Source organism: Heliangelus exortis, chromosome 1 (genome assembly GCF_036169615.1).
Source record: "Heliangelus exortis chromosome 1, bHelExo1.hap1, whole genome shotgun sequence".
NCBI lineage: Eukaryota > Metazoa > Chordata > Aves > Apodiformes > Trochilidae > Heliangelus > Heliangelus exortis.
In genome coordinates this window covers 16,227,879-16,247,557 of record NC_092422.1, presented here as the reverse complement: position 1 = coordinate 16,247,557, position 19,679 = coordinate 16,227,879, and the positions used below count along the sequence as shown (strand labels likewise).

The following is a 19,679-nucleotide window of genomic DNA, read 5'->3' as shown; positions in this document are numbered from 1 at the left end:
CTTCACACGTATGACACAATTACAAAATATTTTGAATACAGATATCAACCATCAAAGTAATTAATTTTAAGCAGTCAATGGAACTGTTGATGTACTTTATGAGTTATACAGATACTTAAATGCTAACACACTCTGCAGGCCACCAGTGAGTAAGCATGACATTCCCATCCCACTCCCGACACTAAAAAAAAATCAGTCAGGATCCATGTGAAACACGGATTTGCAGTATAGCACAGAGACACTCAAGACATCTCAGCAGAATACCAGAAAGGCCTGCCTGAAGTAGAATAGTGCCTCATGTGGCATTTAAAGATGGCATAGATCATGGAGACATGACTTAGTAAGGTATCATAAACATTTTACAATACTTAAATGCAATGTAAGTAGTACATAAATAAAATGCAGAATAAATCTGAGTATTTCTTGTGAAATATTTTCTAAAATGTGATTATCTTCAGGAAAATAAATTTTCATGTGATAAAATACTGTATCAGGCAAAAAATATTTCCAGTGGTCCAGAAAAACTGCAACTTTTTCCTGACTATCAATAATACTTTATGTTCAGTGCATTGTTCACTGGAATAGAGACCAGGACTATTGGTATTTACTCTTCCATGAGATTCACTCGTCACAGTTCCATCCCAGTCACTGAAACAACTGGTAGTTTCAGTTCAAAATTAACAGAACCACTGGAAACGTCTTATTTCCCTGTAAAACTTGAACTCAAAACAGGCAGTCTGTGCACTGGAAGATGACAATCTGAATGAGGTCACCTCTAGAAGAGTTACTGTCATCTGCCTTTTCATGAGCCAAATTAGATGAAATCTTGGGGAAGTCCCTCATGAACACACAGCTCTAAGTACCACTAGCAAACAAATTCAACCATTTACTTGAATCTGATGGTCAAACTACCCTCATAAGCAGTAGGTGTTTCCTCCATTCCAGTCACAAGGCAGTATTACTCCAAAGCCAAAATTCTGCTCATTAGTTTTCACCTTCAGCCTTCTCAAGAAACTATGGTCCACTATCAACTGTGTTTGCTATATTAATTTAATACTAAGTTACACCCTGCTTTGATGACATGCACTAATGTGTAATAGTTGTCAAACTGGATCTCTTAAGTAGGTTACTAGATGCAGCTGTCATCAGTTCCTTGATGGATTATCTTGTTAATTAAACAATTACAAAAAACTCTTCTGATGGTGAATACACAGAATATTCACAGAGAAAGGCAGAATGCTGGTCCCATTAGAGTAAATGACGTAAGGTTTTTGCTGAGTGCATTCATATTTGTAATAAAAAATAAGATCTAGAGGGCTATCTGATCCAATTAAAAAATTAAGTGAAGGAGAAGTTCCTACTGTTCCTATTTGTTGTCCAACAAACTAAAGCAAGTAAGAATTGACATGCAAAACTGTCAGAGTTACAGAGAAGAAACTTTTATTTCTTGCCATTTAGGTTTGCTTCTTATCATTACACCATGCAGTACAATTTTAACAATCCATGCCCAGTTACCAAGAACCTAAATCATGTGAGTAATAAACTATGTGATTTTCAGTGCAACTGGAGCAGCACCAACTCTCACTGAACCCACAAAATTGGGTCTTTAAAATTACATCATAACAGATTGTAGTATCCTACATGTTTCTGAGAACAAAACAGTCTGTTCTTAAAAAATTCTCAGTTCTACAGGAAAAAAAGAAATTATGTAATGATACTGGTTGTGTAAGTAACCCTATATAATGAATTCAGACATTTTCTGGGACCTCTGACTAAAAATTGTGTGGCTTTTACCACAAAACTGTGTTAAGTAACTATTTTATTATTTGAATTTGTTGAAGTGGATCACTATGCTACATTGCCCCAAGTTAATGAACAGTTAACATAACTCAGCGATTTAATGCAAAATAGATATTTTAAAATAAAATAATCTTATGGCTCCCAAAGACTTGGAGTGGGCTGCATGAAAAAGAAGACAGGAAGAACTAAACTAAGGCTCTCTTTCATACAAGAAATATTGCATACTGGATTGAATCAAAACCTATAATGTTTCTTCTCTTTCCTTTTTTGAAAAATCATCGATTCCTAAAGAATCAATTATACATATACTGAGATGGGCTTTCCTTTGGGATAAAAAAACCTCCAAAAATACAAGCAGAGAATACAAAATCCCAAGTGGCAAAATTAGTGTTCTAACTTCACAGGAACATTTGGTCCTGGCATGGAGCTGGCATATATTCTTTTGGTTAGCACCTCAAGATCTGAGAGCCATGACACCTCTCCTGTCCTTTCCCTATTAGCAGGCAGATTTCTCTCACAGCAGAGAAACTGGCTCCTGTATTTTCAGTTAGGCTGTCACTTATTACAGGGTCCTTTCTATTCTTCCAATGAACAATGTCAGGTACTTAACTTTATAGCTACCTATTAGTACAATGTACATACATTCACAGTATTCTTATATTATCAAACTAATACATGCCTGGATTTAGCTTCGCATTCTAATTTAATATAAAATTACATATAATTACTTTTTATAATAAATTTTAATTTGGAGTACAGATGAAGAGGAAGGCCTCTGGCAAGATCCGTCTCTTAAAACTGGCCTGAGCACCTTTCAGAAGCTACCTTGTGAGTTAGCATAGCTGGGCCTACTTTCAAGCAGAATTCATATTGCTACACAGCTTTTTGATCGCTGTTTCAAAGTCTTTGTCTTTGAAACCACGTTGCAATGCCATCTGTAAATCTTGGATCCCACTCTTACATACAAGGCAAAGGTTTGGTGAAACAATCACATGGCTTAACCTGTACAGACATTCCTTTCTTCTCTTCTGCCCATCTGTTGTGTAAAAGAATTACTCTAAAATACTTTAGTTATGTTTCGCATTTGATAAAATAATTAACACTGGATAATATGCTACATAAAACCAAAATTAAATAAATTATCTTTCTCTGATTAGTTAAAAATTTCCCTTTATTGGGTCTACAGTGTGAACTTACAGAAGTCATCTATCAGGTCTTCATACTATTGACAAACTCGAAGTAGTACACATACTGCTACAATATCTAACTGATCACAGGACAGTTTAAGCTATCCAGAACTGAAGAGATTGATTAGTTTATCTAGTAATCTCCTATTTAAAAAGCAGTTTCCACTTAACTGACTTAAGTGAAGGGCACTGCATAAAAATACACAGGTACATTTATATCCATCTTAAAAAGGGACTGATTAGTTCAATTGCATGTCTTCTGCTGTCAGTAATCAGTGGCAAAACTTACCTCACTGACAGTGGGTATAATCTCCTGATTATATTATTAAGGAGTTAAATATTTTGACAGGGAGTTTATTAGCCAGTGCTCATGATTCAGTGATTCAAATTATGTTACTATTCAGTAATTGAATTGAACAGATTTCCATTAAAAAAGAAAAAAAATCCCAACACCTTTTTGCTGCTTCTGTTAGCAGAAGTCAACAGAGAAGTCAAAAGCCCTAAATACTGTCATCTCACTTTGGCACATGCTGACAAGCTTGCAGGGGTGGGGAAATGCGGTACCAGCGGTGCTGGGCAGCCACTGTTTCGTTGTGGTCTTTTCAGGGGCTGTAAACACACACAGCCTGTGCATTTCTCAGTGATTTGTCTTCCGAAAGCGTTGTCTTTATGCCCTTGTAGTTCTCTTCGGTGAAGAAGCTTCCGGACTCTTCACATTCGTCCGAAGGACTCTACCGTGGCCTTGATCTCAGGTTTCTGCCGCCGGGGAGGAGAAAGCTCCCGCAGGTTCCCGCTCCCCGCCCCGGCAGCCGTCACCCCGCCCCGGCTTTGCTGTGGGAGCGGTCCCCGGGTTGTCCCGCTCTTCTTCCTCTCACCTCACGGGAAAAGGCAGAGTGCTCCTCTCAGTCCCTGCGTGGTCTTCCGTGGGACGTTGCTTCCTGACCTTACTTCTGGAGCAGACTAACCAAGCCCTTTCCTCCTCTGAGGAAATGGCGGTGCCTACAGCCTGACCCTCAAGGGCGGGAGAGGGGAGTGGCGACACCCACAGCCGCACACCCCGTGTGTTCCGCCGCTCTTAACACCTATATAAACATCCCTTCGCTGGAGCGGCTGTCAATATTCCTCTCACTAGCGGGGATGCCCGCCACGGTTCCTTAGAGCCGGTTGGCCCGGGGGCGGCGGGCCCTGGGGGAACGTTTGGCCACCGGAGAAGGCCCGGCCAGGCCTGGCGGCAGCTGCAAGCCCCTCAGCCTGCGGGGACACCAAACCCCATCTCCCGCTGCCGCCCTGCCCCGGCCCTGCCCTGCCCTGCCCGTCGTGTTCCCGGCGTGGGGAGGCGGCAGGACCGGACCGGCCCGGCCTGTCGGCCGCGCTGTGGCGCCTGAGGCCGTCGGAGCCGCCGGGAGACCTATGGGGCAGGAATCCCATTGTCATGGCAAGGCACAGGCCGCATCTGGTGAAAGTGCCTGTCCCTCAAAGCGAGGGAGGGAATAAGCGCCGTGGAAAGAGAAATGAATCCTGAAATGTAAAACGGAGGTTGCTTCATCCTTAAGGCATCGGGATAGCTACCTGTGGGCTCCATGAAAGCTGTTAAGATTTTAATGAAAGTGCTATGTTGCATAAATAAGGGTGAGTGTGTAGACAGCCCTGGGATATTTCAGTAAATGTTGAGCTTTTATACAGTACAAACAATTTAAAAAGCAGCACATTTGGTATAATCAAACCTACAGACCAAAACAAGAGGAGCGAGCTGTGGTTCTTAAATAATCAGTTTTCCCCTTAGCTCTTGCCAATACCTTTTGGAAAATGCTGTTTTATAGGTAACCTGGTTTTATTGATCACATTTTTAAATGGTCGAATTTTAACAAAGGAGGAGAATTAATATGAAAGCAAAATACATTTGTTGGCTAGAAATTGATGCCAGGTACTGGGATAGATGGTGCTTAGCGATGTCTGCAGCCGCAGGTAAGAGCATAGAAAGAAAAACTGACTCAGCATGCATGCCACCTCATTAGCATTTTAGATAATTTCTATATTTTCTGATTTTTTTTGTAGAGTTGTTTACACGTAGTAGAACTAACAAGCAATATGACAAGAGGAAATGGCCTCAGGTTGCACCAGTTGAGGTTTAGATTGGATATTAAGAAAAAATTTATTCACCAAAAGGGTTGTCAAGCATTGGAACAGGCTGCCCAGAGAAGTGGTTGAGTCACCATCCCTGGAGGTATTTAAAGAACATTTAGATGTGGTGCTTAGGAACATAGTTTGGTAATGGACTTGGCAGTGCTAGGTTGATGGTTGGACTTGATGATCTTGAAGATGTTTTCTAACCAAAACTATTTTATGATTCTCTTAACATCTTGTATCTTTCCTCACATGAGCTCTTGTTTTCTTTTTCTCCCTCTGATAATGAAGTTTGTGTAGGTACTGTCACTGACAGTGCTGTTTTTTGCTCACTGAAAATGTGGTATCATTTGCAGAAATGGAAATAGAGTTTATGCATCAAAAAGAGAAAAGTTCATTAGAAATTTAATCACTGCCTGTGAATAATCCTGCTGAAGCAGAAACGTTGATAGCTTTTTCTTTTAACCTGAGGGTGTATCTTTTGTATTGCTCCAGAGATAATAAAAAGTATGTTCTATTTTTATGGGGATTAGAATTACAGTTTTTAGACATCTGAAAGTCCCTTCAGCTCATGCTTTTTGTGCTATTGATACTGCAGATTTGTTTGTTACTTTTCCCAGACTAGTTCTTACATCTTCCAGGAACTGTTATTGATTTTCAGTTTAGGGACTTTTTGTTCTCATTTCTTAGTTTTACTGCTGGTTTTAGCAATAATTTTTATTTTTATTAAGTAGTTCTTTTCCTCCCTGTACAAAAAAATGTGCATCCCATTTTTCCTTTTCTAGAAATCAAGGTTTTGTTCTGCAAATCTTTCTGTCTGTTTGAATCCTTTCTGCTGTTTTTTGGAAAAGTTGCACTCCTGCTCTGATTACTTTGTGTGATAAAAGCCTCAGTCACAGGCAGGAGCACTGTGTCCAGCTCTTGTTGTCCCCACTCAGATTTGGTGAAAATGTGTGAGAGAATTTTAGCCATGTTATTTTACTTGGTTTTCACTTGCAGGATTCTTCAGTGCCAGCTTGATCTCTGAAAAAAGGTTCACAAGAGTGGTTTGCAGAAACATTTAAAACTGCATGTCATGTGCTAAACCAAACTGGTGTAGTGATAGGTGTAGTCAGGGTGGGTGACCACGGGAATGATCTGCTTGCAGTTACAAATAACCTGTAACAATGAGGTCTTTCATCTCCTATCTTTCTGTAGCAGTTACAAGTATACAGGGTGCATTAGAACAGCACAGGTGTGTGGTGCATTTATAGATGACAAGGGGTTCGTGTGGAAGTAAGAAATAAAAAGGTCTGTAATATGTATTTAAAGACCATGTCATGGTGTTGCTTATTGTAGTCCATAGCATGTGGTGAAGGACCATTATAGGACTTCAGGGACAGAGGGACAGCCCTCACCAGGATGACTGCTGCTGGAGAGTGTTCTTCAAAACTCATGAGCTGTCATCTATGGCTAGGGAAGAATTCAAGGAAGGATCTGGATATGATGACTTGAATTTATTAAAAAAATTTAAATAATTGTGTGGAATCAAAACATTGTTTTAAGGAATAGCTTCATAAATCTAAGCTGGAGAAAAAGCTGGGTTTTATTCTGATTTTTTTCAGGACAAATAAACTGAAGGATCTAGATATTCTATTGCAACATCTTTGCTAAGTAATGAATGTACTTCATACCCGTACATATTGCTCTCTAAAAGCTCTTCCATTATTAGCTCATTTTAATATGAATATAAACTATTGCTCTCTAAAAGCTCTTCCATTATTAGCTCATTTTAATATGAATATAAACTATCCAATTTTCTCTTACATGAATAGACTTTATTAGACGATTTCAAAGACTGATTCTTGAATTCTGTAAGGTTGGACATGGGAAAGTGTTCACAGCTTTTTTTCAAAACTGAAATACAAAGGCTGTGGCTTTTTTGGTGTATTTGCATCTCTACAGAATGTGCATATGTTTCAGTACAACAAAGAGCTGACAAGTTGTAGAGGAGCACATCCTCCTGCTGAAGAGCATTTACCCTCAGGAGACTGCTGTGCAAGTTACACAGTACAGTGCAGAGTCAGATACTTGTGTTCTACTGGTGGCTTGTTAAGTTCCACTGGTGGCTTGTCTCATTCTTTTCTATTTGTAGCATAGTGTTGTAAAACAAGGCTCTTCATGGTAATATAAATCAAAGAGTGGTTTTGATTGCCCCCAGTCTTTCCTGGGTCCCACAGTTGTGGATGCACTGCAAGGTTGAAAACAACTGAAACTATGATCCAAGGGAAAACAAAGATGAACATCAAAGTAAAGGCAAACAAAACAAAAGTGAAGAAAGAAAGGAAGAAAATAAACACACAGAAGGCAGCTGTCTTTTAGAATTTATTATAATGGACCGGAACTCATTTCTTTCAAGCCACTTGAAAGCTGTTTGATAATTATAAAAATACTGTCTTCCTTTGCTTATTCCTGGGAGACTGTAGAAGGTGTATTCATTAAGCAGCTCTGTCTGCTTGCTAGAAATCTCATTATGTTTTGCATGTTTTCTAGTTTCTCTAGTCAAGGACCTCAACCTGATCATGAGTCTGTTTCTGCAGGCTCTACCAAGTAATTGAGACTGCATATTCACAGTCATACACTGTTTCTATCTTCATTTTTCAATTGATGGAAGCATGGTAGATTATTGTTTTTCTGTTTGCAGGCAGAACTGCTAGGTGTTGCAGCAGGTGCTTTCATCAAATTCAGACTAGATACTGCATGTGATGCTCACTGTGGCATTCATCCTGGATGTACAAAATTGCTACTGCATGAAAATATGACATATATTTGCATATATTATATGTATTCAGCTAAACAAGTCATGGAGATTCCTAAAGCCAAAATCTCTGCAGTCCTAAACACTTCTCAGAGATTTGCAGGTGGTGTGCTTCTACTAGTAGCACAGCTTCACAGCTTTTTTTTTTTATGTCAGTCTTAGTTTTTTTCTGTTGATTTCAGCTGAACCTGGTTTTGTTTGTTTGTTTGTTTGTTTCATGGTGGACTTTATTGGCCAGGTTTACTCCACTGGTCTTTGTTCACTTAGTGGGGCTGCATCAGAAGAAGCATAGTTGTTCAAGGTCCCTGTGTAGTTGACAGGAAGAAATTGTTATCTCTGTATGGCAATTAATGTCTTAACTGTTGTAAAATTGCTCTAACTAAACAAATAAACCTAAGTTTCTAGCTCTGGTAGCCACAGAGTGAGCCAATGGTGTATAGGCTTCTGGCTTTGATACTATAATGAGATTTGAAAAATGGTATGAAATGCTTGAATATTCTTCACTTGAAATGTCTGGGTACATGCATTTGCTTTCATTTAGGCATAAAGTACTTGCCTCTCAATTTTTTGATATTTGAATAACTTGAAATATCATAGTCCCATGCAAATGTCTGTGCTTTTAAGAACTAGCAGTTATTATTACAACACCAGAAATTGCTGAAAGGAAGTTAATTTATTGCCAAAAGTATTGCTCATCTCTCTGGCATTTTCACTGAATTTCTGCTTTTCTTCCATGATTATTTGGTTTCAAACCTCCTCTTTATTTAACTGCCTTATGAACCAAGCATCATTAATATACCTCATATCAGTTATCCATCAGGCTAATGCATTAGGCTGTACTTAGACTGCTGTTCAAATTGTAGTGTAGAGGCCAGAGTGAAAAATTAGCTTATTTTTTACCAGATGATCTGTTCAGTAACAGTTAGCATGACATAAGGAAAGAGTATGTAGGTAGGAATTACAGAACTATTTCATTACTTTCTAGAGAAAAAAAATACATGAGCCATTTGTGCAGTGAGTTAGAACTCCAGATGAAAGTATTTATGAAAGGAAAATATTTTGTGCTGGACTTGTTGTCAATCAAGGTTCAGCAGTTATTGCTAAAGTTCAGTATTCATTGTTCCAGACTCAGGTGGTGTTCATCTTCAAGCAAATAAGCAGATACCAGTCACTCCTATTGTGGAAGTTGACCCTACCTAAGAACACTGTCTTTCCATGGTGAAATATACAATTATTGACATGAACTGTTCTCTATAGCAACATGTAGAAAGGCAGTCAGGCAGCTGAACCCCAAAGCCTTACCAGTCCATTCAAGCATGGTTTTTAGTATGCAGGTGTTGCAATCATCAAGGTTTCTGTATTTTTTAATTATTCTAAGTATTAACTAGTTTTATTGTGGTTTATTGTTGGCATGTGGTTTTGTTAATCAGGGCTGTATTAGTACTGTGTGTATACCTAATGTATTTTAGAATTAAATTTATTTTGTTCTTGGATGTACTTTTTGAAAAAAAAAAGACAGACTCATGAAGGCAAATGTGGTTCTCTGCAGGTTTTTTCTGTCTGTATTTATCACTTCCAGTATTAGGAAATGTGTGTCTTCTTGCAAATAACAAAAAAAAAGAAAAAAAAAAAGAAAAAAGAAAAAATCACAAAAGCCAGGCATCAATATGAACTCAATCTTTCAGGAAGAACAGCTGGGTCCTATTACTCCACAAGGATAAATGACTCTCAGACCATAAAAAAATTGAGTGCTGTACAAAAGAAAGCTCTAATTTTCTTCTTAATAGATGATAAAGAATTTTCCAGCAAATTATAATTATTCCAATTAGAGATTTGGAAGACTAATATCAAAATAATGAATTATTAATAAATTAGATATGTTCAGTGCATTGTGACAATCTGCATTTAAAGTAAATTACTTATTTTTTATATTGAACATGTTGTATCATTTTCCTCCTCCAGCTAAGAAATCCATTAAACCCTTTGGTGTATAGTCAATTGTATCACTGGCTTACTGGGACACTCATATTTCTAATAAAGAGTAATTGGACAGTGTAATAGGATAGGATATAAATGTGAAAAGATTTTTTTTTCTTTTTATGCCATCAAATTAATTTATTACAATGATTTTTACAGACCTGCAATTTCTTAAAGCTTTATTTAACTTTAAAAGCTTCAAGTGTGCCTATAATTAAGTGATGAGTACTTCTTTCACAGAAGCAAACTATAAAAAGACCCCTCAGTTACATCTCTAATGCAGATGCTGGACTGAAACCAGGAAGCAATGAGTGAAGTACTGGAAAGACAGGCTGAAAGCTGCATCCAGGAAAGGCTTTTGGAATAAAGAAGAAAGAGAATACTTTGAAACCATTAGAAGCAAGACCCAAGACTTAGTGTAGGTGTGAGATGGAAAGTGTTTTGAGAGGGACAATGGTGCAATGGTGCAAACAGGGAATGGTGCAAACAGGAAACCCACAAGCTTAATTCCATGTTTTACATAAAAGTAAAGGTGGTAATTTGGAACTGAATAATGACAGAATGCTTTTGCTTTAAGTAGTCATTTTATATCCAGAGGAGAAACAGTCTCAAAGGTCTGTGTTTATCTTTCAACATATAATGCCTACCTTAACACAATACCTCGTGCATTGTCATTGCTTTACAAGACCTGTGAGTAAATTATTAATTAAGATAAACAGATAAGAGGTAATTCTAAACAGAAGTGTGTCAGATGGAGGTTTGCACCCATCGTGGTTTTCACAACCTAAATAAATTGATTTTAAACTGGTTTTAATTACACCTGTGTGACTGCTATGTGCTGATAGGGCATAAGTTAGGCCTCAGTTTCTGTGTTTTGATATAGCCAAAGGGCTTTTAGTGTGTGTGATCTACTTACATATGATGCAATGTATAGGTGTGTTAACATACATTATTGGCTGATTAAAGCAGGGAGGTAAGTAAAAAAACCAAAACAAAATCACATGAAGAGCCAGATTCTCTTTTTACTTACACTTACAGAATTGAAACTGCTGTCTGGAAAAACAAAAATAGGCCAACCTGCTGATTTTGTGAGAAATAATATTATGTAGAAATTACTAAGCAAGAAAACCAGAAAATTTATATCAGGTTATCTGTTTTTCATAATTACAGAAAGCTTCTAAGGTGTCCAATCTGAGGGAAAATAAATTCTCTTCTTTCTCCATTTCTGTAACAAGTAGAGCTGTCTGTAGCTTTTATTTATTTATTTATTTATTCCTCAGCTAATATTAAAAGGATTTGTAGCAGGTATAGGTAAAGATCATGTAATTTTAAAGTTCTAAATTATACCTTTATTTGCATTTCCACTCTTTTGTTCAGACTCCCAGTTTCTTAAGTCACAGCACAATCCATAAGAATTGTCTCTGATTCCACACTATAGCTTAGAAAGCACAGAAACTTCTACTCCTTTTCACATAGAAGCAGACTTTGTATCAGGACCAGAACTGACACCTTGGACTTCAGGAGAGCAGACTTGGATCTCTTCTGGACTGTTGTTGAGAGTTGAGGAAGTTCTGGAGGGCAGAGGAGCCCAGGAAGGGTGGGCATACTTTAAGAAGACTTTTTTAGAGGTGCAGGAGGTGACCATCCCATGTCACAGAAGACAGCCAAGGAGGAAGGAGAGCAGCCTGGCTGAACAGAGAGCTTTGGCTGGAACTTGGAAACAAAAAGAAAGTTTATGGTCTTCAGAAGAGAGGACAGGCAACTTCTGAGGATTACAAAGATAGAGTGAAGATGTGTAGAGAGAACATTAGAAGGGCCAAGGCCCAACTGGAACTAAACTTGGCCACTATAGTGAAAAATAACAATAAATATTTCTATAAATATATCAACAAGAGGAGAGCTAGAGAGAATCTCCATTCTTTATCAGATACAGAGGGAAACACAGTGACCAAGGATCAAGAAAAGGCTGAGGTACTTAATACTTTCTTTGCAGCAGTCTTTAATAGCAGGACTAGTTGTTCTTTGGGCACACAGTCTCTTAAGATAGAAGACAGAGATGGAGAAGAGATTAGGCCCTATGTAATCCATGAGGAAATGGTTATGAACCTGCTTCATAAATTAGACACCCGTAAGTCAATGGGGCCATATGGTTTAACCCCTGGAGTGCTGAGAGTTGGCAGATGTGGTTGCCAAGCCTCTCTCCATCATCTTTCAGAAGTCCTGGCTAGCCAGGACGGTCCCATTGGACTGGAGACTGGAAAATGTCAAACCCATCTTCAAGAAAGGCCGGAAAGAGGATCCTAGTAACAACAGACCTGTCAGTCTCACGTTGGTGCCAGGGAAGGTCATGGAACAGATAATTTCAAGAACCATTATAGATCAGTCAAATGTCAACCAGACAATCAGGCCCAGTCAGCACGGGTTCATGAAGGCAGATCCTGCTGGATAAACCTGATCTCGTTCTCTGAAAAGGTGACCTGAGTGCATGAGAGAAAGGCTGTTGGTGGAGTCTACCTGTAATTTAGTAAAGATTTTGACACTGTCCCCTGTAACATCCTCATGGAAAAGCTGTGTGCCCATGGCTTGGATGGGCACATACTCTGCTGGGTTAAACACTGGCTGGATGGCTGGGCCCAAAGAGTTGTGGTCGATGGAGTTAAATCCAGCTGGCAGCTCAGTCACGAGTGGTGTCCCTCAGGGCTCAGTGCTGGGGACACTCCTATTTAACATCTTTATTAATGATCTTGATGAGGGGATTGAATGCACCCTCAGTAAGTTTGCAGATGACACCAAGTTGGGAGGTAATGTGTATCTGCTGGATGGTAGAAAGGCTTTACTTAGGGACTTGGACAGACTGAGTTGTTGGGCTGACACCACCTGTATGAAATTCAGTAAAACCAAGTGCTGGGTCCTGCATTTTGGTCACAATAACCCCAGACAACACTACAGGCTTGGAGAAGAGTGGCTGGAAAGCTGCTTGGCAGAAAAGGACCTTGGTGTATTGATTGACAGTCAACTGAATATGAGACAGCAATGTGCCCAGGTGGCCAAGAAGCCCAGTGGCATTCTGGCTTGTGTCAGAAATTGTGACCAGCAGGACCAGGGAAGTGATCCTGACCCTGTACTCAGCACTGGTGAGGCCCCACCTTGAGTACTGTGTCCAGTTTTGGGCACCTCAATAAAAAAGGACACGGAGGTGTTGGAGCAAGTCCAAAGAAGGGCATCAAAGTTGGTGAAGGATTTGGAAAATTTCCCCTATGAGGACTGACTGAGGGTGCTGGGGCTGTATAGTCTGGGGAAAGGGAGGCTGAGGGGAGACCTTATCACTCTTTACCAAAACCTGAAGGGAGGTTGTAGTGAGAGTGGGGTTGGTTTCTTCTTCCTTGTGGCAGATGCCAGGACAAGGGGAAAGGACTTCAAGTTGCATCAGGGGAGATTTAGGTTGGATAGCAGGAGAAACTTCTTTACAGAAAGGGTTGTTAGTCACTGGACAGTCTCCCCAGGGAGGTGGTTGAGTCTCCACCCCTGAATGCGTTTAAAAATCACCTGGATGTGGTGCCCGGGGACACGGTTTAGTGGTGGGTCAGCAAGAATAGGGTAATAGGGTTAGGACAAGGCTGGACTCGATGATCTTGAAGGTCTTTTCCAGTCTGAGCAATTCTATGATTCTGTCTATGATCAGTAAGCTCACATTTTCTCTGAGGAAGACATTATTCCACTGGATAAAAATCTTAAATGGCTATTTTGCTAATTTTTGTTCATATTTTGCTCTACTCCATTGTGATTTGAAGCAGAGTTGTATTTGAGCAATAGAGGCTGACTAAACAAGCACTGCCTGACTGAAAGAGCATATGTTAGAGTGATCACAAAGAAGAAATTATTTAATATGAGGATGTTGATACACTAGAACAGGTTGCCCAGAGAACCTGTGGATGCCCCCTCCCTGAAAGTGTTCACAGCCAGGTTGGATGGGGCCCTGAGCAACCTGGTCTAGTGGGAGGTGTCCCTGCCCATGCAGGGGGATTGGAACGAGATGATCTTAAGATCCCTTCCAACCCAAACCATTATATTATTCTAGATAGTAACAATATAAAACAGAGTGCATTATGCCTTGAAAATATGAAGCCTAGTATTTTAATGCATTCAAAAACACTTAGTAGTAGTGAGTACTTTTTAAAATCTCAGGAGTTTCATAATAACACAGTATAGTGACTTGATTAATTTGTAGTTAACTGAGAAAATTATTTTTGGCTGGTTTTACCTGTAAGAACAACAGAAGTTTTCAGATCTGCACTCATGAAAACTGACATCCTTGTTTTATTTAAATTGGATGTACCTCATCAGGTGGCCAGTTAAATCTGATTCCTACTCATGGGACAGTTCTTTGCTGATGGTATCTAACTCAAATTGGCTTACCTGCTAATACTTAACTTTCCTACAGTTCATACTCCTAAGGACACTTCAACAGATGTTTCACCAGAAACATCTGATTTCAAAAAAATATATTCGTGTTTAAAAACTCCTCCCCATCATACTAGATCACAGGCTCATTTTCTTAAAAATTACTTTTTCTGAATGCAAATGTTTACAATTACTAAGACACATTCCTTAAAAAAATGCTAAAGAGGCAACTTGATTTGTTCCACCTATTTTTAGCTTGCTAATAAAGTATATTTGAGGCTCTCAAACACTAATCCACCTTACCATCAGCAACACCATTTGTGGCAAAGCCATTTTTCAGAACTAAAGAGCATTTCCATCCATGTTTTATTTTTATTCTTACACAAGGAAAACATCTATCTATAGATGATACAGTGTTGCAAGCTATTCACTGTCTAGTTTTGACTTTTAAAAATGAAGGCATAACTGGCACAAAAGACAAGAAGTCTCTGATGGTTACTATTTGGCTACATGAGACTGCACTGATGACAATTATCTGAAGAATGTTGGATTAGTTAAACCAGATCTCACAGTAACAGAATTGTGTCACACATAGTTTTGGAGACTACAGTTTGTTAATGCAAACCTGTTTTTATATGCTTGTCAGCTCACTGGCATTTCACTGCTACAGGAGCCAGCAAAGAATGCAAGCAGTGTTTAATTACATTTACAATATTTACATCTGTTTTATTTGTGTTTCATTCAGCTTGAACAATGAAAATGTACAGACATTCAAAGTCCAGGCACTAAATACAGAAATAAAGGCATTACATAGGAATAATTATTTCCTGTGAAGTTCGAATTTCCAGAGACAGTCAATATTAATGTTTCACTGTTTGCACTACGAAGCAGCCTGGCATGATGAAAATAATCTTTTTCAAGTGGAGCAGCAGTAACTCATGAAGGAAGGACAGGATCTGCCAAGTGCTTTTATGCAATATAAATTTATGTGATAGCTAGGGTTAGAGCATTAAATGACAAAAAAAATGCCTAAAGAACTTCCTCTGGGTGACAAATTGGCTGATGGGTTGAGCTCAAAGGGTGATAATATATGGGGTCACATCAGGCTGGCAACCAGTCACTAGCAGGGTTCCAGAGGGATCCACTCTAGGGCCAGTTCTTTTTAATATACTTATTAATTCCTTAGATGCAGGACTTGAAGGCTTACTAATTAAGTTTGTGGAGGACACCAAATTAGGGGGAGTGGTTGACACCCCTGAGGGCAGAGAGGCCCTGCAGAGGGATACAGACAGATTGGAGTGCTGGGCAGTTGCCAATCGTATGAAGTTTAAGGAGGACAAGTGCTGGACCCCACACCTGGGACAGGGTACCCCTGGATATTCACACACCCTGGAGAGCCAGAGGCTGGAGAGCAGCCCTGTGGAAAGGGATCTGGGGGTTCTGGTTGGTGGCAAATTGAACATGAGCCCTGGCAGCCAGGAGGGCAAACTGAGTCCTGGGGTGCATCAAGCACGGCATTGCCAGCTGGGCGAGGGAGGTGACTGTCCCACTTTGCACTGGTGCAGCCCCATCGTGAGTACTGGGTGCAGTTCTGGGTGTCACAGCACAAAAAGGACACAGAACTACCAGAGAGTGTCCAGAGCAGGGCTGGGAGGTTGGTGAAGGACTTAGAGGGAAAGCTGTAAGAGGAGCAGGTAAAGGCACTTGGTCTGTTCAGCCTGGAGGAGACTGAGGGAGAGCTCATCCCAGCTCACTGCTTCCTCACTAGGGAGGAGGAGGAGAAGGCACTGACCTCTTCTCTCTGCTGACCAATGATAGGACCCACAGGAGTGGTAGGAAATGTGCTGGGGGAAGTTTAGGTTGGATATAAGGAAAAAGTTTTTCACCCAGAGGGTGGTTGAGCAGTGGAACAAGTTCCCCAGGGAAGCAGTGATAGCACCAAGACTGCCTGAGTTCAAGAAGCATCTGGATGACACTCTCAGGCACATGGTGTGGTTCTTGGGGTGCCCTACACAGGGACAGGAGTTGGACTTGATGACCCTGAAGGGTCCCTTCCAACTCAGCAGATTCTATGATTCTAAGAGTCTGAGAAGCATGAGAAAAATTTCAGGAAAGAACATATATTTTAAAGTCTCTGTTTAAAACTAAAAAAAATATGAAGTGCTTTTGTTTAGTCCTTTCCTGCTTGCCATTCCATAATTGCTTGGTAGGATTTTTCCCACTTTCCTAAGTGTCACTTAAAATCCCCCCATAGAATGTCTCTTCTCTCAGCTGAATTTCCTTTTCAGAAAACAAACTACTGTAACCTTGGATGAGAGTTTTTTCCCCATAGAAAGCCAGGATGTACTTTTGGTTCTAAGATCAACTTAAATTTATGTCAGCTTCATGAAAATATAATACAGAAGACTCATCTTGCCATGTTGACAGTAACTTCTAAAACAAAGATGCAGAATAAAAGTTGTGGGAACACTGTACAAATAAAAAAAAAAATCAGTGAAATGCTAATTAGAACACAAATTTTTCATTTATAATGCTGTAAAATGTATGAAATGTAAACTAAAATATTATAAGAGCATGCCAAATTTTATTCATATTTTCAAATATAAAGATAACGGAGAGGTGTATTAAATATACCAGAGAAACTGTTATTTGATTAGGTTCTCCTATTACCCATATTCCTACACTATCCAGTTACAGTAGGGTTTTTTTATTGAAGAAGGTGCAATTTCTTCTGCAAAAAGTGAAATCAATCAGAATGAGATTTTAGTGCTCAAAACACAACTGCAATGTTTCTGACAGGTGTGGTTTCCAGATGAAATGACTGTTTGCTTCAGAAGCATATCTGGAATGCAAAGCTTCCTTGGATTGTCAGTCTATTTTATCAAGGAATTCTGAGCTAAAAAAGCTAAGTATTTTTATTGCTTCAAACTATTAATGTTATAAAAATAAGGTACCAAAAAAAATTTAATTTACAAAGGAAAAAAACATCCACATTCTACTTTGCTGAAAGTCCCTATCTGTATTTTAAAATGTCCATTTAGCTAAGCTAGGAAAAACCAACTGAAGTTCATTAAAAATGAGGTTCTCTGGTTTTCTTTCATACTGACTGTAGCATCATCTTTAAAGTATAATCCTCGTTTTGAAATGCACTTTAGATTGTCCATTCTACACTGTCATGTTGCTATACAGAATAATTACATACAAGACTCCAACTACTTAATATACAAACAAAAGTGACAAATCTCAGGCTTTAAGAATATAAAAGCACTAAGTACACCCAAGCAAAGTCCTTGCAAGTCACAAGGAACATCAACACTGCTTGGAACCGTATGGTGAACACAAGAGGACAAAAAATGTAACAGGTTACTGAAAAGCCCCCCATACTAAGATGTATTAAACCTTCACAGTTGCTCTTGATGCAACTTTTAACAGTGAAATGTTAAATGAAATGTTAAATGTATGAAATATATGAAATGTTAAAACACTTCCTGCATAAAAATGGGTTTCTTCTAAAACTGTGCTGGATCCTTTCAAGTCACACCCAGGGTTTCCATCCAGGAAAGAGTTGGCTCAGATTTTTAGGGTCCATGGCCTGCTGTATGAGGAGGTTCACCTGCCCTCCCACACTGAGCACTGTTCCCTCCTCAACACCTTTCAGCTTCTCCTGAAGTCTCATCAGAACACGTTCAGCCACTTTGTTAAAACTCTGGTCATCACTGCTGGCAGAATAAAAAAAAAAAGAAAAAGAGGTGCACTGGATATGGATCCTCAACAACATTAGCAACACTCAGTAAGAAAACCATAAAGCAACAGTGCATCAGGCAGACAGTAAGAAAAATACTCTGCACCTGGCTTTTCTTTTACATTCCTGTGGGTCAGTATTGAGTGTAGAGCTCATGTCAGCCTCATCCTCTGGTCTCTGCTGCAAGTACAGAGCTTTCAAAGGGTTCATGGTCCAGTCAAAAAGAGGATCATAGAGCAGCACCTACACAGTAAATAAACCTCTATTTAATTTAGACTGTTACTCACAGTTAGTCCAGTGCCCTAGCAGGAAGAGAAACACTCAGCTGGTAATGCTCACATGAACCTCAATATTAGGAGATCTGGTTTTGTTTTTTTTTAAATCCAATAGAATTGGGCTAAATCACTCAGAAGACAACCCAACAACAAAACTGCATCAGCTCACTTGCAGGTATTTCTGTCATACTTGACAGTTTTGCCACTCAATCCCATCTCAGCAATGAAGAGGTCACTTTTTAATATACTTCTAGGCATTAAATATCTTAATAAATATCTTATTAAATATCTTAAGCTGCTTTTTAGGAAGTACTTTAATTCTCTTCTTTGTGACTTCTGCAAAGAGGATTCATTCAGTCAGCACTGCTCATGCTAGGAGGTTGCACTTAGACACCAAAGAGGGAAAACTGCATATGCCTGGAACTGGTGAGTTCCAAACTGGTTATAATTTTATTGAAGATTACATGAATTAACACATCTGGCCAACACACTACATTCAAATTTAACAACAACAAAACAACCCTACATCAATATTTGTTACAGTAATGCATGCAAAGAAGCTGAACATATTCTGGCAGGTAACTATCAGACAGAATTAAAAAATTCATACCTCTACAATAGTCAGCAAAGCTTCCTGAGAATTTCTCATAACAGCCATTGTTTTCTCACAGCATCTAGAAGATATTTCACTGTATTTTTAGGTTCTTTTTGATAAAATAGAATGGTATTTTCATCATAATTTAAAAAAAAATTAATAATTTAAATAATGGATATTTGTGCCCTTTTAAAGGTTAATTTAAACATATAAATAACCTCTCTGACCAGAGTAGCTCACTGATTACACTCCCTACAGGACACAGATTACCTGTTTTCCTGTCTGAAATGTTTCTATGATTGGCTGAGGTGTGCTGTTTGGCTGGATGGAAATGTGAGTGCCAGGCAAGACAGGGGAGAATCCTGGTAGGGTTCCTTTACATGCAATGAGCAGCTCCAGTAGCTAGAAGCTATTTCTGAAATCTCTCCAATGAGTTTACATTTCCCTACATTCACTCCCTAGCAAACTAAGGTTGTGGAAAAGAACATGGATCTTTCCTTTTGGGACAGGAATTCCAATGAAAGCAGGATTAGAGCTCCTGTCTCCTGCAGGCTGACAACACACACAAAGCCAACTATGTTCACACCCAGTCTTAAGATGACCTGTAATTAACAGGATAGGTGTAAGTCCACAAACAAGTCAGTCTGGCTGAGACAGAAACAGGATCTGCACCAGTGCCTTTTACACTGGATGTGTTTCAGCTGGAGCCAACCCTTCTCTATCACAGGACAAGTGTTTCAGAAGTAACATAAATCTGTGTTAGAATAGAAGTTGCAGTGAC

General features: G+C 39.2%; 1 protein-coding gene across 4 annotated transcripts in view; it reads right to left on the bottom strand.

Annotated features, from left to right (window-relative positions):
- Positions 1–14,981: 14,981 nt before the first annotated feature.
- The window catches only part of LOC139792096 (serine-protein kinase ATM-like), a 71,134-nt gene continuing 66,436 nt past the window's right edge, over positions 14,982–19,679 (bottom strand). For 3 of the 4 annotated variants that reach the window (XM_071734921.1, XM_071734930.1, XM_071734937.1), the window contains 3 exons: positions 18,914–18,977; positions 18,135–18,271; positions 14,982–18,002 (listed from right to left, as the gene is read on the bottom strand). In XM_071734921.1, coding sequence (XP_071591022.1) covers positions 17,822–18,002; positions 18,135–18,271; positions 18,914–18,977 — 382 coding nt within the window. In that variant the 3' untranslated portion in view covers positions 14,982–17,821. The remainder of the gene's footprint in view (positions 18,003–18,134; positions 18,272–18,913; positions 18,978–19,679) is intronic. The other variant, XR_011724145.1, reaches the window with a different exon arrangement.